Source organism: Haliotis rubra, unplaced genomic scaffold, assembly GCF_003918875.1.
Source record: "Haliotis rubra isolate DU_JTF1 unplaced genomic scaffold, ASM391887v1 Scf167, whole genome shotgun sequence".
In the NCBI taxonomy this organism is placed as follows: Eukaryota; Metazoa; Mollusca; class Gastropoda; order Lepetellida; family Haliotidae; genus Haliotis; species Haliotis rubra.
Genome location: NW_025765636.1, coordinates 187,526 through 200,770, shown reverse-complemented (window position 1 = coordinate 200,770; position 13,245 = coordinate 187,526). Strand labels below are relative to the sequence as shown.

General features: G+C 40.4%; 2 protein-coding genes and 1 long non-coding RNA gene across 7 annotated transcripts in view; 2 read left to right on the top strand and 1 right to left on the bottom strand.

Annotated features, from left to right (window-relative positions):
* Positions 1-13,245, top strand: part of LOC124272173 (elongation factor 1-alpha 1-like) — a 34,741-nt gene that overhangs the window by 18,896 nt on the left and 2,600 nt on the right. For 3 of the 5 annotated variants that reach the window (XR_006897271.1, XR_006897269.1, XR_006897270.1), the window contains 2 exons: positions 237-391; positions 1,429-1,478. Coding sequence is in view for 1 of the 5 variants with exons in the window: in XM_046707310.1 (XP_046563266.1) it covers positions 10,951-11,094; positions 11,958-12,137; positions 12,698-13,157 (784 nt within the window). In the remaining 4 variants the exon portion in view is untranslated. Of the gene's footprint in view, positions 1-236; positions 434-1,424; positions 1,479-10,939; positions 11,095-11,957; positions 12,138-12,697; positions 13,158-13,245 lie in introns of those variants that run through there. The other 2 variants (XM_046707310.1, XR_006897272.1) reach the window with 2 other exon arrangements.
* LOC124272155 (elongation factor 1-alpha 1-like) lies at positions 2,593-6,417 on the top strand. The gene is made up of 5 exons (XM_046707295.1): positions 2,593-2,847; positions 4,877-4,965; positions 5,063-5,216; positions 5,320-5,484; positions 6,052-6,417. The coding sequence occupies exons 1-5, from the start codon at positions 2,608-2,610 to the stop codon at positions 6,400-6,402; spliced, it is 999 nt and encodes a 332-aa protein (XP_046563251.1). The 5' UTR covers positions 2,593-2,607; the 3' UTR covers positions 6,403-6,417.
* On the bottom strand, positions 3,457-4,191 carry LOC124272175. The gene is made up of 3 exons (XR_006897274.1): positions 4,064-4,191; positions 3,845-3,887; positions 3,457-3,672 (listed from the first exon to the last, which is right to left on the bottom strand). It is a non-coding gene; the product is annotated as an uncharacterized LOC124272175 (long non-coding RNA).

Genomic DNA, 13,245 nt, shown 5'->3' with positions numbered 1-13,245 from the left:
TTAGGTCCAAATATTATATGATGTGGGAAGTCATTGCGGTAGGTTGGTTAACCACGTTATAACGTTTGGGAATAACGTAATAGGTTTGCTGGACGCTTCTCATAGGAAAACTGCTTATAATAGCACATGCATTTGAAAATATACGGCGGGAAGACATATTGCCATAGTATGTTATGGCATGCTTAGCTTAAAACAACCAAAATACACGTGTGGCCCAATCTGGGAGTTTCTTGCAGTAACAGACACGATGACGAGGGAAAAGACTCACATCAGCATCGTTGTGATCGGCCACGTGGACTCGGGGAAGTCAACAACTACTGGTCATCTCATCTACAAGTGTGGAGGAATTGACAAAAGGACAATTGAGAAGTTTGAGAAGGAAGCCCAAGAGGTAGGGTTGCCTCGCCCATAAATAAGAAAACAGGGCAAGTAAGTAAGTGAATTTAGTTTTACGCCGTACTCAGCGATATTCCAGCTATATGACGGCGGTTTGTAAATAATCTGGACCAGATAATCCAGTGGTCAGTATCATGAACATCGATCTACGCAATGGGGATACGATGACTTCTACGTGATTGCCCTGAATAGTTGCAATGAAAAGGATTATAAAATTAAGTTAATCAGATACGTTACAACCAGATACGTTACCATGTTTGGAAAAGTAACTGCTGCGCCTGCCTAACTTCAGAAGCATTTTAATTGGATGATAACATTGTCTGTTAGTCCACTTTCGGCTGTCATGAGAGCAGAGGAACCCGTCTTGTCATCGTTTGGTATGTATCCACTTAAATCACACAATTGTTCAATAAATCGTTAAATTTTATCATAAGTAAAGTCAACAAAACACCTTTTTTGAACCTTTTGTGTTAATTTTGAATGTAATTTGAAATATTTTGTTAGTAAACTATCAATGTTTATATAGAAGTCAGTTGAAGGGAATATAACGGTAACGTATCTGATTTTATTGGTCACGTATCTGGTAAATATTGTAACGTATTTGGTTGAGTTAGAATAACGTAAAAAGTATAATGTTTCATATCAAAATGATAAATACCATAATGTAATACGACACATTATGTATTTCAATCGCATTGACATAGGTACATATGATGGTTATTACAAATTTGAAGGTAACGTATTTGGTATTTCACAGTAACATATCTGGTAAAATATAAATTTCAAGTTTAATGTAATCATTCTAATAATTCGGAATGATTTCATTGTCAATAAAGAATAGTTGCGTTTTGAATTTCGAAAATACTTAGACATAGTTATAGTAACACAGTAATTATGAGAAATCAATGGTAACGTATCTGGTTTTGTGGTAACGTATCTGGTTTTATGGAATTATTGTTGGTTGAATCAAATGAAAAGCTATCAATCAGCCAGAACTAATTACATTATATTGTATTATTATATTCCAGGGAGGGCCATAATGGGCAAGACACGTGCTGAAATTCAGCGTGCCTACAGAGAAAGAAAAAGAGAATATACTGTAATGATTCCTGGAATGCTGTCAAGAAAAGTTGAATAGACAGTTCCTGTCGAAATGCTGTCAAGATCAAAGTTGAAAAGACGAATTTGTTTCGATATTGATAAAGAATGCTCTTCAAAGTACATATTCGATAAAAAGCAATGCTAGGAACGCATTGTTTTTCTATACATTATTTGTTTCGATGTTAGTGTTTTAAATGTCAGAAATGCTTTGTTCATAACCAGATACGTTACCATATTCGATAACAATGTTGATTATGCAAGGGCATCAGTTAAAACGATATACATGTGACATTTTAAGAAAGTTTATGATTACAATATGAAAGATATAACTGTGACATTTGATTTTTAAAACTCTTTTTGTTTGGGTGTATTGTTTTTAATATCGAGCTAGATTTTGTTCTTCATACAAAACAGTTTTAAAGAAAAGTTAACAACAACAATTTAACATGTTTTCAAGAAGCTATGTTTCAAAATCACTAGGTAACGTATCTGGTTGGTCTCAAATGGGGGCGGTCACCTTTGTAATGTTGTAACTTTGAACATATCAAACCTAGCAATCATTTATTTTGGTTTTATGAACTTCGTTTGTGTAATAAAACCGATATATTCCTAAAATATTGTTTGTTCATTTTAATCTCAAATATCCCAGTTTAGTGGAGAATGAACCTGAAGGATAAATGAGCTGTGCACATACAGTCAGAGAAATTACAAGCTTGTTAAATTGAATCCCAAAACGGAAGTTGTGTCTGCATGTTTACATGTGTCATACTGATTTAATCAAAGTAACAATACCGACTTGGAAACGTGAATGCGGAGGCATCATTTTATTGGAAATGAATGGATGACGTTCTCACACACACACACACCACACGCCCAACTCCTACACTCCCTCACATCCCACCCTCTACACACAGAGAGCCACACACAGAGTCATTCACCCATCTAAACACGTTATCAAGAATCACAAACCAAACAATGCCATAAATGACATTTATCGTGTACCACAGCTTTGACTGTTGCGATGGTAGAACATTAAAGCCGAGTTATAACATATTTCACTCAATACAACTTATATTTCCATCTATTAAACTAAAAGGATTTCACAATATTATGCACCAAACTAGTAGAATTCTGAATTCTGCTGTAGCTTCTTCCTACCCCCCTGCCACAGATGGGAAGGGGTCCTTCAAGTACGCCTGGGTCATTGACAAACTGAAGGCCGAGAGAGAAAGGGGCGTCACTATCGATATTGCTCTCTGGAAGTTTGAGACAAGAAAGTTCTCTATTACTATAATTGACGCCCCAGGCCACAGAGACTTCATCAAGAACATGATTACTGGAACCTCCCAGGTGAGTAGGTCATGGGCGGTAACTCATTGCATTAACCAAAGTGGGCTGTTCATAAGAGTTGAGTATATAGTATATATTGGGTGAGTGGGTTCGATCACTGACTTGTGTGCTGGTGATTAGATGTCTGACTCGGAGAGTGTGGATTCTGATCCTGATAGTATTCAACCCTAAGTGTTAGAATCGGTACAAGTATAACGAGCGTTCATCATCACACGTTTGGCTTTTGTGTGCAGGTACATCTCATGCAGCTGTGCAGTTTCAAAGTGAGCAAATTTAATTTTGCGCCAATTTTAACAATATTCCAGCAATATCACGGCAGGGGATACCAGCAATGGGCTTCAGACATATAGGGAATCGAACCTGGGTCTTCGGCGGGACGACCGATAGCCAATTAGGCGACACAACTGTCCCAGTTTCATTTTGATTAGATGTGTTCAGATGCAACCCCATTGTAGCCACGATCAAATAATTATTTCCCTCTTTTCTGTCAGTTCCTATGTTTTTCACCTGGATGAGATCAGAAATATAATTTGTATATTACAATGCATTCATATAAGAAATCGCTTGTCTCTCTTTGACACTTTATTCATTGAAGACACTTTCGTCAAATGTATTTTTACTATCTCTGACATTTCTCGGTTACCCTTTACCTCTTTTACTAACTGAAGTCACATCAATCCCATGTCCAAGGCACTCTAAGATCGCGTGTCGAAGGTACAAAGTACCTGACTTAAGTCACCTTGGTCACAAGTCCAAGGTATTCCTTACCTGAGTGAAGTCACTTTGATCACATGTCCAAGGTATTCTTTACCTGACTGAAGTCACCTTGATCACATGTCCAATGCATTCCTTATCTGAGTGAAGTCACCTTCATCACAAGTCCAAGGTATTCCTTACCTGACTGAACTCACCTTGAACACATATCCAATGCATTCCTTACCTGAATGAAGTCACCTTGATCAAATGTTCAATGCATTCCTTACCTGAGTGAAGTCACCTTGATCACATGTCCAAGGTATTCTTTACCTGACTGAAGTCACCTTGGTCACATGTCCAATGCATTCCTTACCTGACTGAAGTCACCTTGATCCCTGACAAGTCCAAGGTATTCCTTACCTGACTGAAGTCACCTTGATCACATGTCCAAGGTACTCTTTACCTGACTGAAGTCACCTTGGTCACATGTCCAATGCATTCCTTACCTGACTGAAGTCACCTTGATCACATGTCCAAGGTATTCCTTACCTGACTGAAGTCACCTTGATCACATGTCCAATGCATTCCTTACCTGACTGAAGTCACCTTGATCAAATGTTTAAATGCATTCCTTACCTGACTGAAGTCAGCTCGGTCACTTGTCAGCTTGGTCAAGTAGTCTCCACCAGACTGAAGTCACCTTGAACATGTCCAATGTATTCCCTACCTTACTGAAGTCAAAACTTCATCAAATGTCGAATACATCCCTTACCTGACGGAAGTCACCTTGATCACAAGTCCAAGGTATTCCTTACCTGACTGAAGTCACCTTGATCACATGTCCAATGTATTTCTTACCTGACTGAAGTCACTTTGATCACATGTCCAAGGTATTCCCTACCTGACTGAAGTCACCTTGAACATGTCCAATGTATTTCTTACCTGACTGAAGTCACCTTGGTCACCTGTCCAAGACATTCCTTACCTGACTGAAGTCACCTTGATCACATATATAAGACATCCCTTACCTGACTGAAGTCACCTTGATCACATGTCCAATGCATTCCTTACCTGAGTGAAGTCACTTTGATCACATGTCCAAGGTATTCTTTACCTGACTGAAGTCACTTTGATCACATGTCGAATGCTCTCCATGCAATGACCATGTTTCCAGGTTATCCGTTGCGTGTCATCCTTGGCCTTCATCTCGCCCTGGTCATCTTAGGTCATTTGACCCTTGTTCATTAGTTACCATTGTTCTTCTTGAATCTGATACCATCATCTAACCACTTCATCAGCTTGTTCCCTGTCTCTCATGACATTCTCTTTGCAGGCCGACTGTGTTGTACTCATAGTGACAGCGAGCACCGGGGAGTTTGAAGCTGGAATATCCAAAAATGGCCAAACAAGGGAACATGCTCTGCTTGCCTATAATATACCAATACCGATAATATATGCCCTTGAACATTAACATTTAGATTTCATTGCCATAAGAGTTTGCCTGAGTTGGAAGTATTTAAATTGGAACCCTTAATAAATCTCTCAAATACGTTTTGATTATTATTGTTTTCTTTCGTTTAGGAATTGGAACGGTACCAGTGGGCAGAGTGGAGACAGGAGTCCTGAAGCCAGGACTGATCGTTACATTTGTACCTGCCAACATCACCACAGAGGTAACACGTATTTAGGGCTTCTTGAAAATCTATTTATGATGTTAAATTGGTGTTTTTATGACAAATTCGTAAATGATTGGTTTAATCTGTGGTGTCATTTCAGGTAAAGACAGTGGAGATGCACCATGAATCACTTTCTGAAGCCTTGCCTGGAGACAACGTTGGCTTCAAAGTCAAGAACATCTCCGTCAAGGAGATACGACGAGGGAACGTAACAGGAAACAGCCAGGACAACCCACCATTCGAAGTGCAGTGTTTCGATGCTCAGGTAATGGCTATTATATAAACAACAATAGATTTGCTTTCTGAATATTATTCTGTAGTTTTTGAAAAGCAAAACCAGTCAGTCTTGATGTACCCACTCCATCCCAGGTTGCGCTGCACTGAACATCTCCACAGTAATGTATGCTTTGCCATATAGAACATCACGCCACATTACATATAACCTCACCCCACAACACTATCCCCTCACCACACCACACCACACTATCGACTCACCACGCCACACCACACTATCACCACACCACACTATCACCTCACCACACCACACCACACCACACCACACCACACTATCGACTCACCACGCCACACCACACTATCACCACACCACAATATCATCTCACCACACCACGCCACACCACACCACACTATCACCTCACCACACCACACTATCACCTCACCACACCACACTATCACCTCACCACACCACACTATCACCTCACCACACCACACTATCACCTCGCCTCGCCTCGCCTCACCTCACCTCGCAAGTTAAACTAGGCAACATGTCCACTGTCTTTTCTATGTAATCACATAAAACAATTCCTGTTGTCAGGTGATTATCCTGAATCACCCGGGTCAGATCGCTGCTGGATACGCTCCAGTCTTGGATTGTCACACAGCACACATCGCATGTAAGTTCGCGGAACTCAAAGAGAAAGTGGACCGTAGGAATGGCAAGAAGCTGGAAGACAATCCCAAGTTCTTGAAGTCTGGGGACGCTGGCATCATAAATCTGATACCAACTAAACCAATGTGTGTAGAGCCATTTGCCGAGTTTGCTCCACTCGGAAGATTTGCAGTCCGCGACATGCGACAGACGATGGCCGTCGGGATCATCAAGGAGGTCACCAAGAAGATAGCAAGTACGGGCAAAGTGACCAAAGCTGCCAAGAAAGCTCTTTAACCTGTACCGTTCTCAAAGCTAATCAGTAGATTTACACTTAAATAATATTACATCCTTTCACTATAGCGTGTCTTATATATGAAGACGCAAAGAACTACGACTGACAAATATTTCTTGTTGCGTAGTTATGTTTCATATCTGTCCGTTATAATCCACGTGGCTCCTTCAGTAGTTGTTTATGTATTTTGAGGAATAATGCTATAAAGAGGCAAAGAATATCTGAAAACGAGGGACTTCTCCGAAAAGAAGTATTATCATTATTTTAGGATATTTATATAGCGCACATATCTAGGCAACTAGCGCATGCTCAAGGCGCTGGTACTTTTCCCTCGATCATTGGATCGGTCACAGGTGGGCTCGATCCCGGCACCTCAACCTCGCTGGATCACTAGCCTGGCGTCTTAGCCAGCTCGCCCACCCCGCCCACAGTGGATTTGTATTTCGCTTTTTCTATACTTGGATGTTATGCTCAAGCGCAATGTCAAAAGATTATCCTTAGACTTCTTACAAATAATAGAAATATATGTCTCCTTCCTATGCATTGATGAAAACAGTTTAGATTGCGTTCAGTGTTCCTACTGTTGCCTATAAGGCGTAACATTTCATCTGAGATCAATTTAAATAGGATTATATTATGAAAGACATATGCCATCCAGCTGTACACATGATCACATCAAGTAATGATGTTGGAATAAAGATACCAGTAATCTTTATAGAATTGGTTTTTTATTTGATTTATCGCTTCCTGTACAATTATTCATGCTGATTTCCAACTGATGGTCTTGCAATTTCAAATAATATTATTGTACCGTTTCTGCTGGCCAGATTAATAACGAGTGTCCCATGGATCTACATGTCATAGCTACCGCCTTTAGCACAACGCGTTTAAAGGAACATTAATTCATTTCGGAATATATAAAATATGTTCATCCACTGTTTGTTTTGTTTTTTTTGTTGTTTTTTGTTGTTTTTTTTGTCTCCCTTAAAGCATCATCGTTGAGGAGATTGCGTATAACGAGTATAAATGGGATTATACAAAACCCGCGTTCCTAAAATCAGTTACAATTTATCAAGTTTTAGATTATTAAAATACTTGTTCGCGGAACAGATTTTAATGACACAATGTTTGTCAGCTTGTATGGATTCAGTTGTGGAATTTAGCATCAGAAGTTACTGAAATGTTCTGGGGTTGTGCAACTGTACTGGGTACCATTCAACATTTCTAATCAAAGTTATCCTATCTGAAATGCCATTTTCGTTTCTAAAGCCCTATCTGCCTTAAATGTGTAGTTTCATTATATACTCTTCAAAACGTAGGGGATACTTTTTTTTCCAAAATTGTAACAGCTATTAGTTAAGAGTAATTATATGACAATCGAAACTACTTTGGAACACATTACAACCGGCAGTAACCGCCAACGATCTTCGAGACCGATAAGGGATAAGATGGGAAATTTTAAAGTTGTCCTTTTGGAGATACGAGCTGACAAACATTGATTCATTTGATGAGTCATACAGCGCTGAGTCCCAGTGGTGATTTGAGGGAGTCTGTCCCGCTCCTCTTGAAGCGCCTGGTCAACTTCCGCTAACGTAGTCAGCGGTATATGACGTGAACGCACACATTTCCCATTCATGTCGAGAGCTTTTCAACGGGGGAAGTTTTGGTCTCATTGTTGGTCATGGCATTCTATTGATGACATAGAGAATACTAAACGATGTCCCATGTAACACCATATTTATGAAACGGGTGAATGGTTTGGTACCAATACCATTCACGCGTTTCGTGAAGCCTGCTTTCGGGTCTATCGATCCTGTACTGTTTTCGTTGACCTGGGACGCCCTATTCTGTGAAATGTAGTCTGGAGAATCTGTCTATGAAACCAAGGGGATGTAACAACACATTTAACATTTTGCATCCCGAACGATTATTTTATACCCGTACAATAAACCGAAGCCAGTCGCGATCTTAAAAATCAGTATTCTGCATTTGACTTGTAAATGGTGATCGGTGGAAGAAACACAGGGTAACATTTCTGGACGCAAGGAGAGAGTGTGTGAGTGAGTTTAGTTTTACGCCGCACTCAGCAATATTCCAGCTATATGGGCGCGGTCTTGTAAATAATCGAGTCTGGACCATACAATCCAGTGATCAACAGCAGGAGTATCGATCTACGCAATTGGGATACGATAACATGAGTCAACAAGTCAGCGAGCCTGACCACCCGATCCCGTTAGTCGCCTCTTACGACAAGCATGGGTTACTGAAGGTCAATTCTAACTCGGATCTTCACGGGTCCGCAAGGAAAGAAAACACATCTTAACAATACATTCACATACACGGTCAGCGCCTTTGGATATAACTGGGGTGCTGCTTCATCTATTTAACTACGGCGCTTTGCTATGAGCTTATTTAACCTCAATCTAAAAGTACAAAGACCAAACTACAAATGGCATGTGAAGAAACGGGTAGGGAGCAAAGGTCATCTTCATTTTAACAGTACGATTTCAGACATTTCACTCAATGGCATTGCCAGCCAAATTCAGAATACACGAAAGTGATAGTACCAATGAATTCGTTATATACTGAACATCATTGAAAACGCACCAGTCTAAACTTGTCCATATTTTCATCAAGTTGGATTTCAGCATGACAATGATCAATGAATATAACTAACATGAAGTCGAAGGGCATGTCCAGTTGAAGCTTTGGAAACAAATTCCTGTCCACAGTATGACTCTTAATTCCAAAATGCATCAACATGCAGCCACGCCATGAAAAAAGCGCAAATTTCATTCTGAAATCATACTGACTGTGACATTAAAAGCAGGTGTATGAGAACCGATTCTCATTGCTTCACTAACGATTGTGAAACGAGGACAGAGATTCCGAGGTTAACACCTCACGAAAGAGAACGTGCACTAGGCATGATTCAGGTTGGCACCAGCAGCAGGGATATTGCTCAACAACTTTGACTTGGCCACTCCACCGTCGTTAGGCTTCATAGACGACATCAGTAGACAGGCAGCACCCGTGACCTTCAATGACCTTGGCAACAACGTGTTACGACGCTCCATCAGGATCGCCATATTGACCATGTCCATATCAGTGATTGAACACTGCCGACTGCCAGGACTGCTGCACTAGTTCAAGGTTGACGTGGAGGTCATCGGCGCTGACTCCATGCGACTCCGTCTACACGCTACAGGGCTCAATGCTCGACGTCCTTACGTTGGACCAATTCTGACTGACAGACACCGTAATGAGCGTATACAATGGACTAGCAGGCATTTTCAGTAAAGGTTACAACAATGTTATGGTGTGGTAGTCACTGACGAATCACGTCTTCATCTACGTAATGCTGACGGCCGATTACGTGTTTGGCGTAGACGTCGTGCACGTTATGCTGATGAGTGTGTGGTTCAGACAGATCTTTGGGTGGTGGAAGTGTCATGGTCTAGGGTGGAATTAATTAATTGCGGCGACAACAGATGCGAAACATCCGGGCACTTGAGGCTGCACTACTGCAGAAGTGGAATGCCATCCTCAAGAACTCTATTCGGACGCTTATTGACTCAATGAGGAGACGTTGAACTGCATGTGTCAATGCAAATGGCGGTCACACGCGATATTGACTTTTCGATTAGATCCATTCTGACTGTGGAACATTTCAATGAATGAGCGTCTTTTCTGTGTTGTTGTTTTTGTTAGTCGTCCATCTGTTATTATCCACTCAAAAAATATCAATTCCTTACACGTGCTTCTAATAATCTGAACTTTTATAAGTGGTGCGTTTTCAATGATGTTCAGTATATATGGAGCGGATCAGTCGAAATTGGTTTATAGTCATGACAAGCCCTACCACCTGACACACACCATGAATATATTACATGACTATAGGACGAGTGTGGAATACATTTAATGATATCAGATGATGGGTTATTTATGAACCTATGTGCACAAATTGGGCAGAGAGGATGTGTTACTGCAAGTTTTAGTTCTTATACAAATACCATAGGTTTTCGTTTACACATTGATCGATTTGGATACTTTCCCGATCATGGTTGATTATGGTGTTGATGTCACGGTCAGTGAAACACTGCATAGTTGGTTACAGTATTCATTTATCAATTATCATTTCTATTCATTAGCAAAACTGTAAGATTAGACATCTTATATTCATTGGTTGTATACATATAATAGGATTCGTGATGAAATATTCAACTGATAAAACTGCCACAATTAGCTGGTGTGTGCGTTTATTCGAGTTATAGGACGACCGTAACATAGCAGGTGCTTGAGACGATTTCTATGAGAGTTTGCACAACGTTTCAGGGAGTATCATTCTGAAGCCATTTGAGGTAAGCTCCGTAATTCATTTATTAAATAGATTTTGTGATATAAAAAACAAATGCAACATAATAATTTAAAAAGGGGAAGAGATAATAGCAAATAAAAGATCGACAAGTTTAATTTCTGTGGTACCTTATAACATGGTAATTTTAAAAGAATACCACCTCACTTGGACGTTTCTTGCAGTAACAGACACGATGCCGAAGGACAAAACTCACATCAGTATCGTTGTGATCGGCCATGTGGACTCTGGGAAGTCAACAACTACTGGTCATCTCATCTACAAGTGTGGAGGGATTGACCAAAGGACAATAGAGAAGTATGAGAAGGAGGCCCAAGAGGTAAAGATGACAGACATACCGACAGCCAAAGATGGCGGTACTCGACGAAGAGTATTGATGAAAATAAAATTGGTTTGGTCTGTCGAGATAGTATTGTTCCAGGTTGAGATTTTCCAAAACACATTTCTCTATTTACACAAAAACGAACGCCTATGCTATGTGGTCTTAGTTGTTCGCAGTGATGATGGCACACAATCATTATACTTCCTGGTACGAAATTATAGACTGAAATTTAGTTGTGCTAAAGGCATCTGTAACGTATGTTTGGTATTAGACGTTCTGATATAAATTCTTCAAAGGGATTTAGTAGTTGGTGTAGTAATACAAGACAAATCTTATGGATAACAACTTCTCTATTTTGTTTTCCACTAGTTCTTGCCCTGGACTAGTTCTTGCCCCTTCTTCAGGTGGATAATGACCATAGTGAACAGTACAGTGTGTGTGTGTGTGTGTGTGTGTGTGTGTGTGTGTGTGTGTGTGTGTGTGTGTGTGTGTGTGTGTGTGTGTGTGTGTGTGTGTGTGTGTGTGTGTGTGTGTGTGTGTGTGTGTGTGTGTGTGTGTGTGTGTGTGTGTGTGTGTGTGTGTGTGTGTGTGTTTTGATGTACAGGAAGTCAGAGGTGTAATTAAGTATATATAAGCACAAAGGGAGAAAGAGATATAATTCAGTATGTGCAAACAATAAAGTAGTGAGATGAAAGGGAAGAATACAATGAATAGGTATGTTTTTAAATAAGGACAGGTTCTGGTACTTTTCAGGGTTGAGTTCCATGTAGAACCCATCCGAATGGGACTCAAGCCAACGAAAGTACTATAATTTGTCAACAAACATGTCACTAGCATTAGAATCCTACAATCTGTCACAGATGGGCAAGGGGTCCTTCAAGTACGCCTGGGTGCTGGACAAACTGAAGGCCGAGAGAGAAAGGGGCATCACTATCGATATTGCTCTCTGGAAGTTTGAGACAAAGAAGTTCTATATTACCATTATTGACGCTCCAGGCCATAGAGACTTCATCAAGAACATGATCACTGGAACCTCCCAGGTGAGTAGGCCACGCAACCATCATACTTTCAGATCTACAGATATATGTATAAATGAATCCATAGGTATCTGATGAGAAGAGTTCAGAGTAGTTCGCTTGATATACTACCTGTGTAATAAAGCAATGACACCACACTGGTATTTTCTCCCTCTACTCATTTTGATTATTTCTTTCTTGATTACGTCCTTCGGCTGGCCGAAGTAAATATTTTTATTTAACATTTAATGCCTTCACCTAACACTGATCCATGTTACCATAGGAACACACGTTACCGATGTCACCTTGCTTACTTTGACCTTCACCTCAATGACGTCACCATTGTATATTGTCATGATTGCTTATTGTCTTCAACCTCACTTGATTACCCTGATCCCTTGTGATGTTGTCGTCACTCAGAAGGCACCATGGAATCTCAATGAATGTCTTTTTCCTTCTTGAATCAACCTGGAATTTCTTACTGATCCCACGGATCCCACGTCCTTCACCTTGCTCCCGTCTAGAGTCCCCGTTCTCCTAGAGTCATCTGTGTTCATATTTACATCATGACATTCTCTTTGCAGGCCGACTGCGCTGTACTCATAGTAGCATCGGGCACAGGGGAGTTCGAAACTGGAATATCCAAAAATGGCCAAACAAGAGAACATGCCCTGCTTGCCTACACATTGGGTGTCAAGCAAATTATTGTTGGCGTTAACAAAATTGACACGACGGAACCGCCCTATTCTGAAAAGAGGTTCCTGGAAATTGTCACCGAAGTTAAAACCTACTTGAAGAAGGTTGGCTTTGATCCTAAATCTGTGGCATTTGTTCCTATCTCTGGTTGGCATGGGGACAACATGCTTGAAGAAAGTCCAAGCATGCCTTGGTATAAGGGTTGGTCAACTGTAAAGAAGATTGATGAGGAACATATAAAAGCTTCAGGAAAAACACTTTTCGACGCACTTGATAGCATCGTACCTCCCACTAGACCAGTTAAAAAGCCTCTGCGTCTCCCCCTTCAAGACGTCTATAAAATAGGAGGTGAGTGTGTCCTGGATTTTGATTGGTTGAAGAAATTGGTAGGTAGGAGTATATTTATAATACTTGGAATATAAACGTTGGAATTTGA

Bases quoted from the DNA above. Each gene is read 5' to 3' on its own strand.
- LOC124272155 (XM_046707295.1), top strand. From the start codon at position 2,608: ATGCACCAAACTAGTAGAATTCTGAATTCTGCTGTAGCTTCTTCCTAC. The intron at 2,848-4,876 runs GTGAGTAGGTCA...TTCTCTTTGCAG, and splicing joins TGATTACTGGAACCTCCCAG to GCCGACTGTGTTGTACTCAT. The intron at 5,485-6,051 runs GTAATGGCTATT...TCCTGTTGTCAG, and splicing joins TGCAGTGTTTCGATGCTCAG to GTGATTATCCTGAATCACCC.